We start from the raw sequence: 24,797 nt of genomic DNA, 5'->3' as shown, positions 1-24,797 counted from the left end.
GAATACATTTTTTGTTAATACATTCTATTTTGTTGACAACAGTTATTAACCAGGGCGAAGCCGGGTAGTACAGCTAGTATAATATATAGGAATAGATCCCTCTGTGTGTAATGACTCTATATAATATATCCATTTCCCTTTTTGTATGGAATTACTGAAATAAATTAACTTTTAGGTGATATTCTAATTTATTGAGATGCAATTGTACCTGACCTAATCTGTGAAGAACAAGGTTGTGAATTCTAAATCTGCAGTGAATATTTCCCACCACTAGGGGGGGAGCTGAAGAGATCTAAACCTGACAATTGTACTGAAAGATGTTTCACATAATTCTGGAACAGATAAGTCACATAAAAGCAGCAGAAGTGTCAGCTCTGCGTCATCAGAATGAGAAACTTTCAGCCGCGATACAGAAGTGACTGCTGCATTGTGTGAATGGATTCGCTCTGCAAACAGATCGCACATGAAAGATGATGGGACATTCATTGGATTTCATTTATTAAATGTTCACCTGAGCTCGCAGTGTTCTGGAGACAGAGGTATGGGGAGTACATGTAATGTATATGAATAGCTGTCTGTCCAAAGTGATTTCATTTGTATTCTGTAAATTATCTGAAATTTTGAGGCACAAATATTAACTCTTTTTGCTTCCGGTGATTTTGATTAATATGTAGAAAATCTGATTGTTACAATTGCATGTAATTTAGACAATGCTCTGCAAGCTACAAACAAGAGCACCAATCTCATTTCTGTTTGTTTGCAACCGCCTGGATCCAGACTAGATAGTTTGTTTTCACGTCTGATATTTCCAGTATCAGTCTGGATGGAAAGAAGTCAAATAGGTACAAGGCACTCTAAAAGGTTAATTTTCATAGAATTTATTCCAAAATAGTCTTAAACATGTGATGTTTCAGCCACTAGGTGGCCTTCATCAGACAACTGGTATCATAAACTGGCCAAAATTGGAGTGTCAAGGCAACGGTGTCCACCGCAGCATAGCCATCCCCCATTGCCACTATAAATCTGATCGGTGCTGATGCCGGGTTTCAGGTCTTCACTGATCTGCAATTGACGACCTATCCTAAGGTCATGTGCACACCTTAAGTATTTTCTATAGACATTTCTGCATCAAAAATGTGTCTCTTGGCAGGAAAGATGTTAAAAAAATCATGGTTTTGTCGCATTTTTTAATGCATTTTTAGATCTTGTCTTCTTATTTTTTAGAATTATTATTTATTATTATAGCGCAAATTATTCCATTGCATTTTACAAGTGAAAAGGGACATACATAGACAAGTACAATAATCATGAAAAATGCAAGGCACAGACTAGTAAAGGAGGAGAGAGGACCCTACCCCTGAGGCCTGACAGTCTACAGGATGAGAGAGGACCCTGCCCCTGAGAGTTCACAGTCTACAGGATGAGAGAGGACCCTATCCCTGAGGGCTCACAGTCTACAGCATGAGAGAGGACCCTATCCCTGAGGGCTCACAGTCTACAGGATGAGAGAGGACTCTGCCCCTGAGTTCTCACTGTCTACAGGAGGAGAAAGGACTCTGCCCCTGAGGGCTCACAGTCTACAGGAGGAGAGAGGACCCTACCCCTGAGGGCTCACAGTCTACAGGATGAGAGAGGACCCTGCCCCTGAGGGCTTACAGTCTACAGGATGAGAGTGGACTCTGCCCCTGAGGGCTCACAGTCTACAGGATGAGAGAGGACTCTGCCCCTGAGGGCTCACAGTCTACAGGATGAGAGAGGACCCTGCCCCTGAGGGTCTCTCTAACATCATATCCTCGCTCTATCTGAAACTTAGGGCGGCGTCACACGCTATGATATATCGGGCGATATGTCGTCGGGGTCACGGATTCTGTGATGCACATCCGGCATCGCTAGAGATATCGTAGCGTGTGACAGCTACGAGCGACTGTGAACGAGCAAAAATACTCACCTTATCGTTGCTCGTTGACACGTCGCTCATTTTCAAAATGTCGTTCCTCCTTCAGCGCGCCGGTTGTTCATCGTTCCCGAGGCAGCACACATCACTCCGTGTGAATGACGAACACAGCTTACCTGCGTCCCGCCGGCAATACAGAAGGAAGGAGGTGGGCGGGATGTTACGTCCCGCTCATCTCTGCCCTTCCGCTTCTATTGGCTGGCGGCTGTGTGACATCTCTGTGACGGTGAATGTCCCTCCCCCTTCAGGAAGAGGATGTTCGCCGCCCAGAGCGACGTCGTGACAGGGAGTTAATGACTTTGTGCACCACGGGCAACAAATTGCCCGTGACGCACAAACGACAGGGGCGGGTGTGATCTCTCATGCAAACGCACGAAATATCGTGCCGTGTGACGCCGTCCTTAATCTTTACAAAACTGACCTTCTTGTCTTTCCTCCCTATTGGTATTATATTTGTCTCAAATCTCTCCTTCACTTCCTATATCCAATCACTCACTCTTTCATGTCACCTGTACATCAAAAACAACTCCAGATCCCACTCTTTTCTAACCTTTGAAACTGAGAAAACTCTTGCTGTTGCTCTAATTAATTTTTGCCTGTACCACTGTAAGTCTGTACTAATTGGTCTCCCTCCAACTAAACTTTCCCCTCTCCAATCTATCCTGAGTGTAGCAGCCATGGTCCTATTTCTGTCCAGCTGCTACACAGATGCCTCCACCCTGTGCCAGTCACTGCACTGGTTGACCATCCATTACAGAGTACAGTATAAAATTATCACTTGCACCCACAAAACTCTCCACAGTTCTGCATCACCCTACATCTTCTCCCTCATCTCTATCCCCCTACCTGTCAGCTCCATTCAGCTTACAATTTAAGACTAACATCCTCTCTAATACGAACCTCCCACTCCCACCTCCAAGACTTTTCTCGTTCTGCACAAGTTTTCTGGAATGCCTTACTCCAGACAATCTGGTTAATTCCCAGTATCCACAGTTTTAGGTATGCTCTAAAAACACATTTTTTTAGACTGGACTATCACCTCACTAATCTAACTCTTTTCCTCACTCTCTCTTTTTATATTCTCCTCCAAATCTGGTCCTTTCTATCACATCTCCACACCCTCCATGCACTCAGTAGCACTTTATATCTGCAAGCATTTTTTATGCTTTGTGTTCCAAAATCACTGATACTACTGAAATCCCCTAAAAGTTCTAATCTCACTCTTTGTTTCTCCCCTATTTCCTTAAAGATTGTAAGATTGTGAGCAGGACCTTTACTCCTCTGGTTTGAATTGTTGAATTACTCTGTAATGTCTCGTATTTTCAGTAAAGTGTCTACTCTGAACTGTAAAGTGTTGCAGAATATATTAACACTCGAGAAGTAAAATTATTAGTATAATGAGATTGTATAATTAGTTAAACAGTAGTAGAGATACGTAGATGTCAGTTTTATACATGGACAGTATATGACTATTGTTCTATTTCCATTATTGATTGTGATCCCTGTCACAGGGTGTGATAGGATCACTAGGAACAGGGGAGCCTAAACTGGCCCTCAGGCTAGGGGAACCCTCGCTGACCCTGATTCCAAAGGTACATCTGAAGGTGATGATGTTTGGGGCCCCTCCCTTGCTCTAGCTCCTGAGTCCTGAACAACTGTGGTCCAGTGGCCCCCTCTCCCTCCACCGAGGAAAGGGCCAGGATAGGAGTGATTAATCCCACACAAATAAGCAGACAGGAAAAAACAAAAACTCAAATTCACAGCAATCACTCACAGAGCTATAGACAATATGTTGTATGTCCGCCACTCTGTATAGGGAGGCTAGGCAAAGAAAACATAAGTTCTTTGGAAGTTTGGAGGATTAAATCAGGGCATGCTTAACCAGCATCTTCTAAACATGAGGTGATGTAACAGTTTCCAGCAAGCACTCTGTTATATAACACTGTTGCAGGCAGTAGTAGATGGAAGACTTTAATAATCTTCACAGAGGGCTTCCATAATCACATACATGACAGTCTGTTCACAGAATATCTTCTCTCCTTACACAAAGTCTTTCTCCTTACACAATGGATGTACACAGAGCAGAACATTGTACCTTATCATGCAGTGAGGTGAGGTGGGAAAGGTGGATTCTGTATTCAATCACTTCTCTCCACTATCCTTCTGCTGCACAGATTTAGCTCTTGAACAGTACTGCCTATTCTCCACTCCTCACAGTCTCTTTCCTGGACTGGCTGGCCTCTGTAGCTTGACTCTTCTTAGGATACATACACTACACGTTCTGAGCACTGCTCCATATTTGCAGAGAGACAAACAGACATTTCTTTCCTTTTGCAGAGAGGCAAATACACACTCACCACTTCCCAGCATCCCCTGGGTCACTACTGGATACTTCCTGTCTCTTGCTGCAGCCTGAACTCCCCAGTTGCTGGATGATTTTCGATCATCTGTGCAGTTCCTACTTGTCAGAAATATGTAATCAGGAGGAAACTTGAGGAAGGAAGGAACTAATAGACAAGAGTATTTCCACAGCACAGCACAGTTTACCAGCAACTGGATATAAAAGCACAAGGACGGGGATCGTATAAAGCTACCATTGCATGGGAGACCAGGCTCCACCATCTTAAAAAGGGTGGAGGCGACTGTGATAGGTCTCCTGCAAAATGTGACTCAAACAGTAATCTACAGGCTAGCAGAAATTAACTCTTGCAAGCCCAATTACTAACAAGAGCACAGCTGGTTGATGCCTGAGCTTGTTTTAAGCCAGACACTGTGTGACAAAACCAATACCGTGCAACACATTGAAAGTGTTACTGAAATATATTATTGAAATATATAACTGAATATCAATTCACTTTATAATGAGTGAATTGTATCACTGTCATCTTTCTGTTTGTTCTGTTTTTGTGCAGCTCCGGCTGGTGGTGGGCGGCGACTGCTGGCACCATGTTGCTGTCAGTACTTCTCTTCTATGGATGCATTCACATTACATGTAAGTGGCTTTACATAGATTATATTAATGCTATTCAGAAATAATAAGATGTTTGGTGCTATTTCGGAAAAGCACATGATGCTTGATGATTTGCAAAGCTCTTAATTCTTCTAAGGAAGTAGCTGAGAGTATCTCACCATCCAATAATTGGTTTTATCTGCTGTAGATAAGCAGCATCAGATGTATCTGGCATCTACCTATCTCAATTTAAATAAGCACACCCACTTGTCTGATGAAAATGTGCTTGTCTGGTCACCTGCTAAGAAACAAACTATTACACACTCATACATTTAAAGAGGACCTGTTACTTACATGTTTTACCTGGGGCATATACTTTTCTCCTAGAATTTACATTATTTTTCTTTTCTTCCTGGAACTCTCTGTTGCTGAGACTATCTCTTCCCTGCATATAAATATAGGGGTTTTTTTATATACTGCACATACAGATGATGCACATACAGAATAGGTGAAGACTACTCCCACTTGATTATCAAGACCAGATTTACATAAAGGGAGGATGGAGTCATATCTTTGTAATAAAGAGGCAGAGGAACAAAAGGAAAAATAGTGCCAAATTCAGGCCAACAGCAGCATTTACACTAGATAAAATAAATACATATTTATGGCAATTGACAGGTCTTCTTTAAAGAAGCACTCCCTTCAAAAGTGTTATCATCTTAATATAATGCAATTATCTTGTTATATAGCACTGTTTAGTTACAATTGCTCGTTTTGCTCTTCCACCCAGTTAATTCTTCTCTTTTTCATGATTAAAAACTTACTATCACCCTCACTGCCACCTGGATAGTACTGCCGCAAGCTGAAGTGGACCAATGGACCCCAGGGAGACCCCGGGCCTACCCTACCATGGGGTAGAGGACTGGGACTGTAGCAGCTGACCTCCAGGACAGGGGCAGACAGAGAAGCAGGCAGGACAGAGTCTCAAGTGTAGACGGGGACCACCAGGGTGGATCAAGGCAGGTAGCACAGACAGTACGGACAGGCAGAGTCAAGGTACCGGCAGGACGGGCAGGCAGAGTCTCTAGTACCAACAGGGCAGACAGAGTCCAAGTACAGGCAGGACAGGACTGGAACCAGGTGCCAACAGGCAGGATGGGCTGGTAGCCAGGTATGGGACAGGACCGGCTGGCCCCGAGATCCAATAGGCTGAACGGGCTGGGAACCAGGTAAGGGACAGGATAGGGTGGACCCAGGAGCCAATGGGCTGAATGGGCTAGGAATGAGGTACAGGACAAGAAGGGACCAGGCGGGACAGGTGACCTGACAACTGACTAGACAGAACAAACTGACTAACAGAATCTATGGTTTTGAACAGGCAACTCCTCTAGTGGGAGATTGCCCTAAATACCAAGTCCTCTGAGCGATAGGTTGTCCAGTGCTACCAACTATAATGTTATAGTAAACAGGTATTCTCATCATAGACAATTATGGAATGTGCCATAAATATCTAATAAATTAGGGTTCCAACTCTCTCTGTCTGTCTCTTAGTCTGTTTCTCTGTCTATCTCTCTCTCTCTGTCTGTCACTCTCCCTGTCTGTCTCTCTCTCATTCTGTCTCTCTGTCTCGCTCTCTACCCGTCTCTCTCTGTCTCAAAACATAGTCTATAATGTTCACTGAGTTAAATGAGGCGGCTGTGCAAAATTTTGTAATTGTAAATGTGACAGTGCGGATTCCTATAGCGGTCATACATACATACAAACATACACACACACACACACACACACACATACATACAAACAAACAAACAAACAAACACATACATACACTCAGCTTTATATATTAGATATAGGTGCAGTCGCTGATGGCATGGATGGATGCATGTGCCCTGCCGCTGTGTAGGACATGTGGTAAGATATTTCTGCATCCTTGTATCTTGTATCACTGACCTTTCTATAACACTTCACCCTGAATTCCAGCACAGACGTATTTCATCTAAAGCAAAACTTCATAAATAAACAAGGAAAAGAAAATGTAAAATTATCTTCAGATCAAACAGAAAGATAAGAAAGACCCATGTAAAACAAGTCCGGCCTGTTTTTTCTCCCACTGAACCCGTTTCCTTATCATTGATTTTCCTCACAGGTGGACAAGTCATCGTCTCGCAGATTATGCCAAATGTTGGCAGCATTAACGGAGCAACAAGAATTACCATCAAAGGAAACGGTAAGTATATTACACCAATTACATGGACCTATATGGGAAAACTTAAAGGGTTTTTTCATCAGAACGCCTTATGATCTGGTAATAAGTGATGGTGGTCTGCTTGCTGAGACACCCAGGGGCATTGCCCTTCCAAAAACTGCCACTTCATTCTTATCTCTCGTTGCATGGAAAGAAGAGATCAATACGTCTACAAATGATCAATCCATCTAGGAAAAAATGATCCATACAGGACACTTCCCACAATGGGTTTGGATGTGTATAACTATATATAACTTTTCACAGATACAAGATAAACCGCTTGTATTGGCCCTGAGGTGAGTGGGAAGTGTTGGTCCACCGCTCTCTCAAGTGGAGCAGTCATTCCTTGGATAAGGACATTTTGACTCACCAGTACACAACCACCACATTGAGGACAGATTTGCTGAGCCGTTGCAAGTTCTTCTTTCCCCGCATACATATGGACAGTTTTCTGCCATGGCCCTCAATTACAGGCCAAGGCAAAGTGGCTTGTTGGTGACCTCCCAATCCCCCAGCTCTGAGGACAGGTGACCCAGTTGAATTCTCGTAATCCTATCTAGTGCTGAATCTTTGCAGTCAATGAAGTTGGGGAAGGTTGGACCAGTAGGGTTTTGTAAGTTTTCAATGAAATAATCTCTAGCAATGTCCTGATTTACATTGTGCTATTTGTGATATAGGTTTCTTGATATAGGTTTCTTGACCTTCAACTTACAGTTGAAACCAGAAGTTTACATACAATATCTAAATAGACACATCTGCAGATTTTTCTCACTATCTGACATTAAATCACAATAAACCTTTCCCGTTTTAGGTCAATTAGGAACCGAAAATATTTATATTTGCCAAGTGCCAGGATAATGACATTTCATTAGTATTTGGTACCATTACCCTTAAACTGTATGACTTGAGTCAAACATTTTTGATCTCCTTCCACAAGCTTCTCACAATAGTTGGTAGGCTAATGGGCACATTCCTCTTGACAGAGCTAGTGTAACTGAGCCATGTTTGTAGGTCGCCTTCTTGCACTGGCCTTTTCATCTTTGCCCATAAGTTTTCAAGAGGATTAAGATCAGGGTTTTGTGATGGCCACTCCTAAACATTGACTTTGTCATCCTTAAGTCATTCTTCAGGTCATTGTCCATTTGTAAGACCCATTTCCATCCAAGCTTTAAGTTCCTGGCTGATGTCTTGAGATGTTACTTCAGTATTGCCACATAATCTTCTTTCCTCATGATGTCATCTATTTTGTGAAGTGCACCAGTCCTTTCTGCAGCAAAACAACCCCACAACATGATGCTGCCACTCCTGTGTTTCACAGTTGGGATGGTGTTCTTAGGCTTTAAAGCTTCTCCCTTTTTCCTCCAAACATAACAATGGTCATTATGGCCAAAACGTTTAATTTTAGTTTTGTCAGATCACAGGACAGGTCTCCAAAAATTAAGGTCTTTGTTCTTGTATGAGTTTGCAAACATTAATCTGGCTTTTTTATGTTCCTTTTGGAGTGCTGTCGTCTTCCTGGCACAGTGGAATTTCAGCCCATGTTGATACAGTACTCGTTTCACTGTGGATAATGACACAATCTTACCAGCGTCCACCAGCATCTTCACAAGGTCTTTTGCGTTTGTTCTTGGGTTCATATACAAATGTCTAACCAAAGCACATTCATCTCCAGCACACATAACCCATCTCCTTCCTGAGCGGTATGATGGCTGGACATTCCCATCTTGTTTGTACTGGTGTATAACTGTTTGTACAGATGAACAAGGCACCTTCAGGTATCTGGAATTTACACCCAAGGATGAATCAGATTTGTGCAAGTCCACAATTCTCTTCCTGAGATATTGGCTAATTTCTTTTGATTTTCCCATGATTCTACACAAAGAAGCAGTGTGCTTCAGGTGTGCATAAAATATATCCACAGCTGTGTCTCTAATTAACCTAAATGTTTCCAATAAACCTATGAGAAGCTTCCAAAGACATGACATCATCACATGGGCTGTGCCATGTTATTTTAAGGCATTGTACACATGGTGTAAGTAAACTTTTGACTTTGCAGAAAGTAATAAAATTGCCTTAAAACATTTTCTCTCTCATTATTCTGGCATTTGGCAAAGCTAAATAATTTGGTTCCTAATTTACCTAAAACATGAAAGGTTTCTTCTGATTTCATGTCATATAGTGAGAAAAACCTGCAGATGTGTCTTTTTAGATAGTGTATGTAAACTTCTGGTCTCATCTGTATGTGGGGCCTCTTGACAATCCCTCAAAATTTCAACTCCCAATCCTTTTGTTTTTAGAATTTACATGACAGAACAGTATGGCAGCTGCTTACTTCCCTCTGCCCATTGAAAATACATGAACACTCGGTCAATCTGAGCAGTCATGTGTATGGGGAAGGTGAAAGCCAGCATATAGATGGAAAGTGGGACAGAATAAGTTGGGTATTTTCACTATACAGAAGACCCTTCTTGCGCATTATATATTCTTGCAAATGCATTTTTATTTGTATAGATTTAATACATTCAGGACAGGGCGTTCTGATCCGCTCATGGAAGAACAGACGTATATATTTCATCTCTGTACATTGATCTCTTCTTTCCAGGCTCAATATGGAAGCAGAGATAAGCCCTCGCCGGCAGATAGTGAAGTACGTAACACTTTCCTTAGCACAGGAAGCCATCCTCCCATTGCAGCCCTAGAAAACTCACTCCTGATAACAACTAATATTGACTATCACACAAACAGTGATCAAAGAGAAGCAGAGTTTTCCATGGAATGTTCCGTCTAGTTTTTACCATTCTATGTGAACACATGAGTTGATGACATAACTAAAACGTTTGTTGGTTGTATACTTGAGTTCACTTTGAAGGAATACTGAAAGGCTGCAACCAATCAGCGGCCTATGATTGGCTGAAGTGGTCATGGAACATAACAATGTCATGTGACTGCTGGGAAACACTTCGGTGACATCACAGGAACTAGCTCCCTCTAGTGACAACTCCAGGTAGTTGCCACAGTCATTGCAAGATACCTTGCATAAATGAACAGTACAAACACATATTCGAATCATTAAAAAGAAGAATACGCTTCTTTCCACACTTATGATCATTTCTAGAGATGAGCGAGGCTGCTCGTTACTGCTCGATACTCGATCGAGCATCGAGGTGCGCGGGTACTCATGGTGTGCAGCCAAATATCACGGGTGCTCGGATGTGTTGTCCGTGAAGCAAGAAGACAAAGAGCCGACTCTCTTCAGTGAATGATGGTAACCGCCACCCCAGTGCGAGCCCCCCTTTCTCTCCGGAAATGCTCTGTATATGGCAGGATGTATGTGTGTGGAGAGCCGAATTGTCCAGTCATTGACTTCCATAATACTCGTTACTCGAGTTGAGCCCTTTCAGAGCGTCTGACCTGCTCGACGTGAGTTATGAGCATCCGAGCATTTTAGTGCTCGCCCATCTCTAATCATTTTGTCTGCTCACTACCTCCTGAAGGCATTACTCATTCTAAAACCCCTTTTGCCTTGAACTGCTACCTTAATGAGGGATCGTACAACCGTTACCTTGTAAAGCCTATCAAGGAGGAGGAAATACATTAAACTCCAGGGCTGGAATCACATCTATACTGCTCAGTATGTCTGTATATTGTCCTTAATGAGCCTACTGCTTCTGAATATGTGCTACACAGACAGAGAGCAGGAATCCTTCATTTCTGTGTCTGCAGTTTATGGTAAACCTTAGAGCAGCTAGTGTCCATCCACAAGCTTAGAGACAACTGAAAATTAAAGAAAGAGTCTGCAGAGGGGAAAACTGGTGAAAAATGTAAAATACAAATCTTATAATGGCCAGTATTAGTGTTACTTATGCTGGTCACTACATGATTTGTATTCTGTATTTTTTCAGTTGTCTCTAAGCTTGTGGATGGAGACTAGCTGCTCTGAGGTTTACCTCCTGTACACAAAGAACAATTTATTTTGAAAAGTCACTTGAAACCTTAGGTAGATTTTCAATCCGTATCTATGTAGGGGATTTGGAAAAATCAAGATTCAACCTTCACACAGATGCTGTTTCCCCTAAAGTAAAGATGACCTCACACTTTGAGCTTCCTATGTTTTTGGCAGCAGGCTTTCATCAATCATTGAATTCTATTATTTTCTATGAATCAGTTTTCATTACCACCATCATGATCCAATAAGATAATAGGAAATAGAATAAAAAAAAAACAGGAGGCGATTGATGCGATCAGAGGGTTCAATTCACACTGACGTGATGCGCTATCCCTCTATTTATTATAGTGTAGCCTATTATATTATTATTGTAGTCTATTATATTCCTGCCATTATAAATACTAGAATCATGATGGAAACCTGCACTATTCACAAAGTCATACACCAGTTGTTTAATAAATTCTTCCTCTCACCCGCCAATGACTATATTATTATTATTATTATTTATTTTTATAGCGCCATTTATTCCATGGCGCTTTACAAGTGAAAGAGGGTATACGTACAACAATCATTAACAGTACAAAACAGACTGGTATAGGAGGAGAGCGGACCCTGCCCGCGAGGGCTCACAGTCTACAGGGAATGGGTGATGGTACAATAGGTGAGGACAGAGCTGGTTGCGCAGTGGTCTACTGGACTGAGGGCTATTGTAGGTTGTAGGCTTGTTGGAAGAGGTGGGTCTTGAGGTTCCTCTTGAAGCTTTATATATATAATGTTCAGAGTGAAGGTGAAATTATATAATCATAAATCCAACAGGAAAAAAAAAAACAGGAAACCACACCGGAGCTCTCATCTTGCTTTGAATGATGACTATGTCAGTGTGCTGTGGTTACTTTGCATACCACAGATACTATATTTGATTACATTTCTTTCCTTTGGCTTATTTTTTAGGTAAAATTATTTTCTAGGATTTAAGTACTATATAAAAATCATCTCAAAGTCCCAGCACATTAGAGCCCAAACTCTGCTACCACGTCATAGAAAACGTTGACATGACCCTCGGACCAGTTCTTCTCCCCTATGTTTGCTAAAATGCTCCTGTGTAGATCAAGCTCCTTACAATTTGCAGTGCTTTATAAGAGCTGGACACCATTGAGTACAAGTGCATCTCAATAAGATTTAGAATATCATCAAAAAGTTAATTTTTTTTCAGTAATGCAATTCAAAAAGTGAAACACATATATTATATAGAGTGATTACACACAGAGGGATCTATTTCACGTGTTTATTTCTGTTTATGTTGAGGATCATGGCTTACAGCCAATGAAAACCCAAAAGTCATTATCTCACAAAATTAGAATAATTACCACAAAACACATGCAAAGGTTTCCTAAGCATTTAAAATGGTTCCTTAGTCTTTTTCAGTAGGCTACACAATCATGGGGAAGACTGCTGACTTGACAGATGTCCAGAATGCAGTCATTGACACACTCCACAAGGAGGGGTAGCCACAAAAGGTCATTGCTTTTGAATTTGGTTGTTATCAGAGTGCTGTATTCAAGCATATTAATGGAAAGTTGAGTGGAAGGAAAAAGTGTGGTAGAAAAAGGTGCACAAGCAACCAGGATAACCGCAGTCTTGATAGGTTTGTTAAGAAAAGGCCATTCAAAAATTTGGGGGAGATTCACAAGGAGTGGACTGCTGCTGGGGTCAGTGCTTTAAGAGCCACCACACACAGACATATCCAGGACATGGGCTACAACTGTCATATTCCTTGTGTCAAGCCACTCATGACCAATACATAACGCCAGAAGCATCTTACCTGGACCAAGGAGAAAAAGAACTGGACTGTTGCTCAGTGGTCCAAGTTGTTGTTTTCAAATGAAAGTAGACTTTGCTATTATGATTCAGTGACCGAGGAGGATCAGAAAAAGGACAAAAACTAGGAAACACAGAATGGACCAGAGTGGTTGGAATCTCAACGAACTTCAGACCTACCACTAACACACAACTAGAAGTAGCCGTGGGGTGTGCCTACAATGACCTAGTTGCCTCGACACAGCCGGAGAACTAATTATTCCTACAAAGAGAAATACAGGAAAGGCTAATCTGCCTCGGCGCAGTCCCCAAAGATATAGATAGCCCTCCACATATAAATATTACGGTGATGTAGGAAAACACAGGTAGAAAACAGATTCAGCAAAGATGAGGCCCAAACTATCTAAATAGGAAAGGACAGAAAAGAGCACTGTCTGCAGCCATGCAATACCCTAGAAAAAGAACCAATATGCCTGATATGGAAAAATACTGAGTCCGCATGGACTCTCCCCCACTATATCAGTACTTTGATGTTACTGGGATCCAAACAAAACACTATTATAGTGGAGGGACTGAAATTAGTACCAAGCATGACAAAACAAAATACATAGCAGAATATGGAGCAAGGTACACAGACATACCCAGCAGGGAATGATCCAACTCCACCCAGAACTCCACACAGGCAAAATAGGAATAAGCCTTAGTACCTAAACAGAAAACAAACAGAAGGTGGAAACCACCAGCAGAGGTAGAAGGTCCAAACTTATCTGAAAGGAGTTCTGGTAGACACAAAAGGAAGGGCTGTCTTGAGAATGTCCATAGAATCCAGGATTACAACAATGGTGGTTGTCACCATTCTTCAAAGGCCCACTTCATAGCCAATAATTCCCGATTCCCCACATCATAATTTTGTTCTGGTGGTGAAAATGTTCGGGAAAAGAAGGCACTGGGTCTCATTTTAGAAGTCACAGGGTCTCTTTGAGACAAGACAGCCCCTGCTCCGATCTCTGACTCATCGATCTCCACGTGGAATGGAAGAGACACATCAAGCTGCCGCAAGACTAGAGCAGAAGTAAACCTTCTTTTAAGCTCCTGAAAATCCAAGACTGCCTCTGGAGACCAATTCACAACATCAGCTCCCTTTTTGGTCAAATCAGTCAATGGCTTGACAATAATGGAAAAATTGCCTATGAATTTACGATAGAAATTAGCAAAAGAAACTGATAAATTGCACTGGCGCTCAGATCATGTGCCTTATCACTGAATAAATTAATTGATTATTTACTTTGTAATTTAACTTTTTACTTTAAATTTAAAGTTGACCTATTAGGTTGTGTAAGAATGAAGCCGCTAGTAGGTAGGGGATACCGTGTGAATGTCTCCAAGAGATTAAAAATGAATAAATAAATATTTATTGCAGTTGCATTCCTGCCAGAGTCTGAAAGAAAAACACTTTTGGCTTCCGTCTGTTGAATGAAGACGTTAATGTTAGAGTATACATCAGGAAAATCTCTCTACATATACTGTAGGCTACATCCACAGACACAGTGGGTAGCTAGCCTTAAAGGAGTTTCCAGGACTGGACTATTGATGACCTATCCATTGGATAGCCAGCCGCCTAGTGACGTTGCTGTGATGCCGAACGCATCTCCCCCTTGAAGGAGGGATTCTTCGGCAGTCACCGCGACGTCGCCGACCAGGTATGTGCGTGTGAAGCTGCCGTAGCGATAATGTTCGCTACGGCAGCTCGCACTACATATCGCATGTGCGATGGGGGCGGGTACTATCGCGCTCGGCATCGCTAGCAAGTGCTAGCGATGTCGCAGCGTGCAAAGTACCCCTAACTCTTTCTGTATAGGGGTTATAGCAATAGTTGAGTTCAAATCAACCCCTTAGATATCCATTATGTAATAAGAAGAATCATTTAGTGGTTTGCAGGTCACAGATATCAGAATTTATTCTATCCAGATGAAAAAACTTTGTGGCTAAAACTGATACACCTTTGTACAATTCACTCTTTCATCCTTTTTGCACTCTTCAGGATTTGCAGATGCCAATCAATTCAATTATGGAGATGGAAATGACAATCTGGGGAACAGCGTCCAGCTTGTTTCATCGACCCTTTCTATCCCGTGTGATGTAGAGAAAGATGCCAGTCACGCCACGCAGATCACCTGCTACACCAGGTATGTGCCCACTGGCTGCACCTAGAACCTGTACATACTTAGTGAATGTTTCCATGGCCTTCACTACTGGCTTGGCAGGACACCAATTTGTTTTTTTAGCCTGTGTCTAAAATTGATGGAGATACAATGGGGTGACGTAGGTGTCTTCATTGGAGCTGTCATCCAATTTTGTAACTTGAAGCTCAATGGCATCAAATGTAAAATCTCCAACGGGACCACCAAACTATTACCGGCCTTTAATGTTTCCAATACCGGGCAATTTTTTATTTGTACATATACATTTTTTTCAATACTACAAGCCATGAGGACTTATTTTTTCTTTTGCAGGATGAGTTATAGTTTTGAATGATACTATTCAATTTAACATATAATGTACTGGAAAATGGAAGAAAAATTCCAAGTGCCGCGAAAATGACCTGGCAACGATATCAAACCAAAATATTAAAGTTTCTTTTTTAATTTTTCTTTATTTTATTTCTTATTTACATAGTGAAAACAAACATTCTGAAATTTGTTAAAAAAACAAAAAAAAAACAGAACAAAAACAAAAATAGTTGTATCGCCGTTTTCTGAGCCCCCTAAATTTTTTTTAAATTTTTCCGTTCATGAAGTTAAATGAGGGCTTGTTATTCGCATGGTGAGCTGATGGTTTTATTTGTACTGTTTTGGGGGGGGGCACATACAATTTTTGATTGCATTTTTTTGAGGGAGGTATGATGACAGAAAAATGGCAATTCTGGAAGTTTGTTTTTTTTTCTTGGTTAAGGGATATAAATTTATATTTGTCACACTTTTATGGATGCGTGACACCAAACGTGTATTTTTTTATGTCTTCATTTATACACTTGGGAGAAGGAGGGAGGGCTTGAGATTATACATACTGCTCAAAAAAATAAAGGGAACACTTAAACAAGGATTTTGTATTTTGGTGTTCCCTTTATATTTTTTGAGCAATATATATATATATATATATATATATATATATATATATATACAGTACAGACCAAAAGTTTGGACACACCTCCTCATTCAAAGAGTTTTCTTTATTTTCAGGACTCTGAAAATTGTAGATTCACATTGAAAGCATCAAAACTATGAATTAAAACATGTGGAATGAAATACTTAAAGTTTGAAACAACTGAAAATATGTCTTATATTCTAGGTTCTTCAAAGTAGCCACCTTTTGCTTTGATCACGGCTTTGCACACTCTCCGCATTCTCTTGATGAGCTTCAAGAGGTAGTCACCGGAAATGGTTTTCCAACAGTCTTGAAGGAGTTCCCAGAGATGCTTAGCACTTGTTGGCCCTTTTCCCTTCGCTCTGCCGTCCAGCTCACCCCAAACCATCTCGATTGGGTTCAGGTCTGGTGACTGTGGAGGCCAGGTTATCTGACGTAGCACCCCATCACTCTCCTTCTTAGTCAAATAGCCCTTACACGGCCTGGAGGTGTGTTTGGGGTCATTGTCCTGTTGAAAAATAAATGATGGTCCAACTAAACGCAAACCGAATGGAATAGCACGCCGCTGCAAGATGCTGTGGTAGCCATGCTGGTTCAGTATGCCTTGAATTTTGGAATAAATTCCCAACAGTGTCAGCAGCAAAGCACCCCCACACCATTACACCTCCTCCTCCATGCTTCACGGTGGGAACCAGGCATGTAGAGTCCATCCGTTCATTTTTTCTACAAAGACACGATGGTTGGATCCAAAGATCTCAAATTTGGACTCATCAGACCAAAGCACAGATTTCCACTGGTCTAATGTCCATTCCTTGTGTTCTTTAGCCCAAACAAGTCTCTTATACTTGTTGTCTGTCCTTAGTGGTTTCCTAGCAGCTATTTTATCATGAAGGCCTGCTGCACAAAGTCTCCTCTTAATAGTTGTTCTAGAGATGAGAAGGTGTGTCCAAACTTTTGGTCTGTACTGTATATATATATATATATATATATATATATTCATTCACTCATTCATTCATTCACCTTAGGGGACTTGAAACTGCATTCATAGGATTTCTTATGAATGGTCTCCCTTGGAGCTTTCAGCCGGCCACCAGTTGCCATGGCAACCAATCGGCATCTACAATAGAATCATAAGGCTATGTGGGCACATTGCTTTTTTTTTACACTGCGTTTTTGTGCGTTTTTTTGCCGCTAAAAACGCACAAAAACGCACCCGTGGCAAAAACACAACGGTAAAAATGCACTGCGTTTTACCACGTTTTTTGGCTGCGTTTTGCTGCGTTTTTGATCACTGCGTTTTGCTGAATTTGTGTCGCGGGTGGGGAGGAGGGTGTCAACACTGCGCTCACCCCACTGCTCGGGTCCGGCTGCTGCTGCTCTGTGGTGGCTCGAGCGGTGGGCCGGATCCCGGGGGTCTCAAGCGGCGCTCCTCGCCCGTGAGTGAAAGGGGGAATTGATTTGTTGGTGGGGGATTGGATTAAAGTCCGTGACGCCACCCACGGTTGTGGTGATTGTGTGGACACCACCGCTGCTCTGTCTGGGGATCCCGGGAGTGGTGGTATGGAGCAGCTAGTTGTTGATTTGCCCCTCCGTGGGTAGGGGGTTTTGGTGGTCCCGGGGCCCGATGATGGGGTTGGGATGGTGGACAGGCGGGTTATGGGGCCTGTGGAGGTGCAGGGACGCAGGGGCCGTGCTGTGCCGCACGGCACTGAGGTACTCACTCAGCCAAAGGATGATGACACAGTTCACGGTAAACAAACGGCTGGTTGGACGGTTCCCTCGGACGGCTGCGGTGCTGATGTTCCCTGCAGTTAACGGTGACAGTCTCTTCCCTGCACCTAAGTTCAATGTTGGTAGCGATGGATTCCCACCGGTAACCCGCTCCCCGACTTGGATATGGGCCGGAGGAGCCCCACTCTTGCCCGCAGGCGCTGGCCCTGGGAAACTGGTGCCTTGGTGGTGGCGGTGTCTCCCCTTCACGGTCGGACTGTTGCCTTCAATCGGGACTTTGCTGCTGGGAGACCCGGAGGTCCCCTTCACTGACGGATTTGGCAAATTCGGCGACTCCTAGCCTTGTCGGGATCTGAAAGGCCCCTGCCACTGGTGCTGACTGTTCTTTGTATACCGCTCCGGTACCGCCGGGTCACCACCCGTCCACGGTCCTTTCGGCAACCTCTGAGCAGTCTCTCCTGCAGACGGTCACCGCCGTCTGTCAACCTTGCTGTCTCAGTCCGGGGCACACACCCGGACCAACTTCAGGCTTCAAACCATCACTTTTCTCCTGCTACTTCTTCCTTCTCTAACTACAACTCCACTACTACTTCCTTCTCCAACTACTCTGTTTACTCCTTCTACTTCAAACTCCAAACTCTATCTTAGCTCCACACTCAAGCTCTGCCTGAGCTAACTGCCTGGTTTTCCCGCCTCCAGGGCTGTGAACTCCTTGGTGGGTGGAGACCAACCACCTGGCTCCACCCCCTGGTGTGAACATCAGCCCCTGGAGGAAGGCAACAAGGGTTTCTGATCTGACCTTGGTGTTCCTGCAGGGATGTGGGGTGTGTGTGATGTTGTGACCTGTGACCCCTGGCTTGCCCAGGGCGTCACATTCCCCCTTAGCAAAACGCAGACCGTCCTCGGGCTGCCCGTCCAACACCGGTTTTATTTTCCGTTTTTTTTTTTTTTCTGAAGAGATAAAACACACAATACAAATAAAATAACATCATCCCACAACGGGAGGCACTTTTCTTAAACGTTACGGTTTTAAACGGTTAACGGTTATGGTCTCCGCTCTCACCCACCCAAGCAACCTGGCCCTGATGCTGCCCCTAAGAAACAGGCAGCACCCCTTGACCCCAGTCCTGCACCAAGTTACCCGAGCGGGATCTGTCCTTCCCCTCCAGAGGGTAGCCACCGGTTCCGGTGGTGGCTGGGCCCCAGCCTGCTCCACTGCGGGCCCTCCCTCCAACCTGCCTCTCCGGAGGCGGCAATTGCGGAAACGGTAACGGTAACACAACTTATTTACAAGCCACTAACGTCTGTGGTTGCCCTGCAAGTTCACAGGCTTGTCCATAGGAGTTCCTATGCATTTTAAACGGTCCCCACGGGGACGACGGTGCCGGCAACGGCCGGTTTTCCAAATCACGGTAGGACAATCAGGTAACTTTCCATCAATTGTTCATTTTCATCATTTTCCAAACTTTCAAACAGACACACTGGTGGTCCCAACGGGGACTGCACAACGGGGTTCCGCTGCCCTACTCAGAGTCCTCGACTTCACCTGGGGGAGGAGGTGCAGCGCTTACACGGGACTCCTGGCTGCCCCTCAACTTTGCTTTGAGGGCGAACCACCCCCTCTCCCCACAGTGCCGGGTATACTGGACCAAGTCGCCCTGCATCAGGTTCCGACCAGGGTGTTCCTCTGGCAGGTGAGCATTAACATCCCGCCGGGCTATAAACACTTCGGCCTCCAGGCCCGGTTCATATATGAATCCATAGCCCTGGCGGACATCAAACCGCCTCACCTGCCCCTCATACAGCGGGCCCCGGACACGGAAAGTCGCTTGTCTCAGGCTCTCCTTTTCTCGGATTGCACGGGCCACCAGTTCCGCTTTCCTTTTCTCCCTCTCCTCGATCTCCAGGCCCAACGGTACCGGCTCCCTGTCCCAGTACGGTGCTGTTGCGAGCTCCGACGCACGGGTCGGGCCCCGCGGGACACTTTGGACGCTGCCCACTGTTAGGGATCTGGGCAGCAGGTCCCGCGGCATCTTGGCCTTGGACGCCGCCTTGCAGCGGCAACCCGGCGCAACCTCAGCCGAGGTGTGGGGGATGGGCACAGGGGCTTTCCTCTGCTGGGCCTTCGGCACGGAGCGGGCTATCGGCTCCGGCTCGGGGAACTTCTCGGGGGACGCCTCCGGTTCGGGTTTCGGGGCTTTCCACGGCAGCACCTCCGGTTGGCGACAGGCTCCGGCTACAGGTCGGCCCGCCGGGGCGGACATGCTGGGTATCGCTACCGGTTGCGGAGGCAGTGGGCCTAGTGGCGGGGTCACAGCTTCCGGGACGGGTGGCGAAGGAGGCAGCAGGGTGAGAGGGTCTGGACCGGGTCCCGCAGCCGCGATGACCGGCCCTTCAAGGGCATCGGGGCGTGGGTCACTCACCCTCCCTTTCTCAACTTCCTCCTTGCGTCTTCGCACGGCCACTATGACATCCGCCATGTGGGTCTCCCACTCCTCCATGAGGAGCTGCATCTTGACCTGCAGCCTCTGGTAGAGCTGCGTGGTCCGGATCTCCACCCACGCCGCGGTCCCTGGCGCGGGGGCTACGGTGCTTCTGGACGGCATCCACATGTTGCTGGCGGTCTCTCCCAGGAACAAGATGGGCGCAGGGTCCTGGCGTCCCTGCTTTTATAGCTGCGTTCACATGCAGCCAGCCGCCATATCGTACCCCTTAGCCTTTTTCCGGCTCCTCCCCTATCTGGGCGGGGTTTTGGCCTTCGCGCCTCCACTACTCGAGAAGACGCTCGAGCGGGGACTTTACGCGCCAAAGATGGCGGCTTCTGAAATTTTCCGGCCGGACACCTCCGGCAGTCACACAAGGCGCACTTCCACCAATCGGTAGAACGGTAGGATCCTGTTCGTGACGCCAAGTTGTCGCGGGCGGGGAGGAGGGTGTCAACACTGCGCTCACCCCACTGCTCGGGTCCGGCTGCTGCTGCTCTGTGGTGGCTCGAGCAGTGGGCCGGATCCCGGGGGTCTCGAGCGGCGCTCCTCGCCCGTGAGTGAAAGGGGGAATTGATTTGTTGGTGGGGGATTGGATTAAAGTCTGTGACGCCACCCACGGTTGTGGTGATTGTGTGGACACCACCGCTGCTCTGTCTGGGGATCCAGGGAGTGGTGATATGGAGCAGCTAGTTGTTGATTTGCCCCTCCGTGGGTAGGGGGTTTTGGTGGTCCCGGGGCCCGATAATGGGGTTGGGATGGTGGGCAGGCGGGTTATGGGGCCTGTGGAGGTGCAGGGACGCAGGGGCCGTGCTGTGCCGCACGGCACTGAGGTACTCACTCAGCCAAAGGATGATGACACAGTTCACAGTAAACAAACGGCTGGTTGGACGGTTCCCTCGGACGGCTGCGGTGCTGATGTTCCCTGCAGTTAACGGTGACAGTCTCTTCCCTGCACCTAAGTTCAATGTTGGTAGCGATGGATTCCCACCGGTAACCCGCTCCCCGACTTGGATATGGGCCGGAGGAGCCCCACTCTTGCCCGCAGGCGCTGGCCCTGGGAAACTGGTGCCTTGGCGGTGGCGGTGTCTCCCCTTCACGGTCGGACTGTTGCCTTCAATCGGGACTTTGCTGCTGGGAGACCCGGAGGTCCCCTTCACTGACGGATTTGGCAAATTCGGTGACTCCTAGCCTTGTCGGGATCCGAAAGGCCCCTGCCACTGGTGTTGACTGTTCTTTGTATACTGCTCCGGTACCGCCGGGTCACCACCCGTCCACGGTCCTTTCGGCAACCTCCGAGCAGTCTCTCCTGCAGATGGTCACCGCCGTCTGTCAACCTTGCTGTCTCAGTCCGGGGCACACACCCGGACCAACTTCAGGCTTCAAACCGTCACTTTTCTCCTGCTACTTCTTCCTTCTCTAACTACAACTCCACTACTACTTCCTTCTCCAACTACTCTGTTTACTCCTTCTACTTCAAACTCCAAACTCTATCTTAGCTCCACACTCAAGCTCTGCCTGAGCTAACTGCCTGGTTTTCCCGCCTCCAGGGCTGTGAACTCCTTGGTGAGTGGAGACCAACCGCCTGGCTCCACCCCCTGGTGTGAACATCAGCCCCTGGAGGAAGGCAACAAGGGTTTCTGATCTGACCTTGGTGTTCCTGCAGGGATGTGGGGTGTGTGTGATGTTGTGACCTGTGACCCCTGGCTTGCCCAGGGCGTCACATTTGCATGGGTGGAAAAACGCTGGAAAACGCAGAAAAGAATTGACATGTTCATTTTTTCTGCAGAAAAACGCAGCCAAACAAAACTGCACTGTGCAAACAACAAAAATGAAATGTCATAGGCTTTGCTGGGAAGCAAAGTCATACAGTTTTGAGCCTAAAACCGCACAAATACGCACCTCAAAAACGCGGTAAAAAAATGCAGCGTGCGCACATAGCTTTAAAGGATGATGGCTACACTGAATGGGAGCCGCCATGATTGTGCAGAGACTGATAATGGCATTTAAGGAGTTACAGCAGTGATTGGAGCTAGCTCCAGTCACTGCTGTTAGAAGCAAATGATGACTGTGTGCCACAGCCGGCATCAGCCTTACATGGAGTGAGCTTAGGTCACTCAACATGCGCGAGCAGTCAATCCAAATGTCGTGGAGTGATTATAGCCGCCGCTCACAGTATAGGTGAGATGACATGTTCACTTCAAACACTATTTTCTTGTGTTGCAGAGCCATGCCACCAGATAATTACTTGGCGAGAGTGAGCGTTGATGGCGTTCCAGTGGACACCAGTAACATGTGTAGTAACCAGTACTCATTGTGCATGTTCCAGGTATGTAAATACATTTTTTTACTAATATTCTAACTTAAAAAGTATCCCAAAATGTCCGTGAGATTCCCAGATTAAGATGAGACCTAACAGACTCCCAGGAGAACGACAAAGCTGCTGAGCCCTCTTCATCCTGGTTATAGCCTACCAGAAACCCACTTTTCTGAGAGCTTTCTTCATTCATGGACGTGGGAAAAGGGACATAGCAGGAGAACAGGAAAGGTGTGGTGTCCAAAAGGATGGTGTCTAAGGTCGAAATTTACTGGTGGTGCACATTACGCGATATAAATGGTGGTGGTATCATTAAGGAAAACAAAACTCCTTATTTTCTGACTATAGGGTTTAGCTCTCTTGGAGGCTTCCATTACTAAAATTTCCTGCCAGTTCTGATCCTGGTATAATCCCATTAAGATTGGGAAAACTGACAGTCCAGTGTTCTGAGGAGCCAGTCCTGAGAATAACCTTGACGGTTCTGATGCAAGGACACTAATTGCTGATATGGGAAAAGGGACACGTACATGTAGAAATGATAAAAAAAAACAAAACAAAAGCCACAGCTGATAATAGAGGGGTATAACTGTGAAAGAAAGCCAAAAGTAGAACAATCCCCTTTAAAAATGAACTTTAATAATTATCTTTAAAGGTTAGAGGACCAATAATCCCTACTAATAAGGGCAGGGTGACAGATACTGAAAATCACAGCAAAAATTGAATTCACAATAGACAGGAAAAACATTGGCCCTAGTGGGCCCTATACAATCTCTTATAGCAATGGAGGGTATGACACCCTAGGTTTGTGGTGCCCCCGTTCACCATCGGGAATCCCTATGATTCCCCATGCACCCCAATGTAAAGTGCACCAACAGGTATTAGAGAAAGCAATAATACATGACCAGTAGTTACACCCAGACAGGTATAACTAAAACAATCTGTGCATTTAGTGATTGAAAGTTACATATCTGAAAAAAGGGTTAAAAAATCGGATACCCCGAATGGTAGTCCCTATGCGTTTCCCCCATAGGTTACACAGGGTTTATCAGGGGTCAGGAACAGACAGATTCAGGATAGTAGATCTTGCGTCTCAGGAGCAGATGGCCACAGGTGCCTGAGGATAATACCTTAGAAATGGAAATTACATCTCAGAATCTGGGTAATATTCTGAAACTGCGGAAGATAATCCACGTTTCAGTCTATACTAGGTCAGGATCTAAAAATACCATACTAGTAGTGATGAGTGAATAGTAACTATTCGTGTTCGAATTATTCATAAAGAATCCCAAAGTACTATTTCGGTATTCATCACGAATAATGAACCTGATGCAAGTCAATGAGGAACCCGATCATTATTCTTGCCGGGATGAATACTGGAATAGTACTCGGTCTTCAGGAAGCATTATCTAAATATGAATAGTTACTATTCGCCTATCTCCGCATATTAGTCTGCTTTCACACTACGTTTTTTTAACATGCGTCATGAACGTTTTTTTTGCTGCAAAAGCGGATCCTGTTTTTGCAGAGAAAAATGCATTTGTTATTTTGCAGGATCCTGTCATTTGAAGTTTATGTGCGGGCATTGGGGTCATGTGATCGGGAGTGAGGGGAACTGAACGTGAGACTAGGAGCCGGCATCTGACAGCTGCGGAGGCTCGTAACCAAGGTAAACATCGGGTATAACTCGCTTGGATACCCGATATTTACCTTGGTTACATGCGTCTGCAGCTGCTAGGATCCGGGCTCCCTGCACACGTAACCAAGGTAAACATCGGGTAACTTGCTTGGATACCCGATATTTACCTTGGTTACGAGCATCTGCAGCTGCTAGGAGCCGGGCTCCCTGCACACGTAACCAAGGTAAACATCGGGAATCCAAGCAATTTACCCGATGTTTACCTTTGTTACGAGCCTCCGCAGCTCTGAGGTGGGGGAGAGAGGGAGGGGGAGAGAGACTGATCACACCAGGCTGGTTTCTGGGCATGCTCAGTAGAGCAAGCAGGATCCTGTCTATCAGCAGGCCAGCGTTCATGCGTTTGCGTGCAGTATAGTCAGGATCCAGCAATTTGCAGTATTTGGACGCAGCTCAAAAACGCTACAAGTAGCGTTTTTGAAAAAAGTTAAAAAACTGCAAGTCGCTGGATCCTCACTATAACGCATGCAAACACATGTGAACGCATGTTGATGCGTGTCCATTGCAAATGTATTG

General features: G+C 45.1%; 1 protein-coding gene across 2 annotated transcripts in view; it reads left to right on the top strand.

Moving 5' to 3' along the window:
• The first annotated feature begins 362 nt into the window (after positions 1–362).
• The window catches only part of PKHD1L1 (PKHD1 like 1), a 278,999-nt gene continuing 254,564 nt past the window's right edge, over positions 363–24,797 (top strand). For both annotated transcript variants that reach the window (XM_075352949.1, XM_075352950.1), the window contains exons 1-5: positions 363–539; positions 4,867–4,946; positions 7,051–7,131; positions 14,955–15,099; positions 22,498–22,600. In XM_075352949.1, the coding sequence (XP_075209064.1) occupies positions 4,901–4,946; positions 7,051–7,131; positions 14,955–15,099; positions 22,498–22,600 (375 nt within the window). In that variant the 5' untranslated portion in view covers positions 363–539; positions 4,867–4,900. The remainder of the gene's footprint in view (positions 540–4,866; positions 4,947–7,050; positions 7,132–14,954; positions 15,100–22,497; positions 22,601–24,797) is intronic.

Source organism: Anomaloglossus baeobatrachus, chromosome 6 (assembly GCF_048569485.1).
Source record: "Anomaloglossus baeobatrachus isolate aAnoBae1 chromosome 6, aAnoBae1.hap1, whole genome shotgun sequence".
Lineage (NCBI taxonomy): Eukaryota > Metazoa > Chordata > Amphibia > Anura > Aromobatidae > Anomaloglossus > Anomaloglossus baeobatrachus.
The sequence above is the reverse complement of the archived record's forward strand: the minus strand, read 5'-3'. Positions and strand labels throughout refer to the sequence as shown.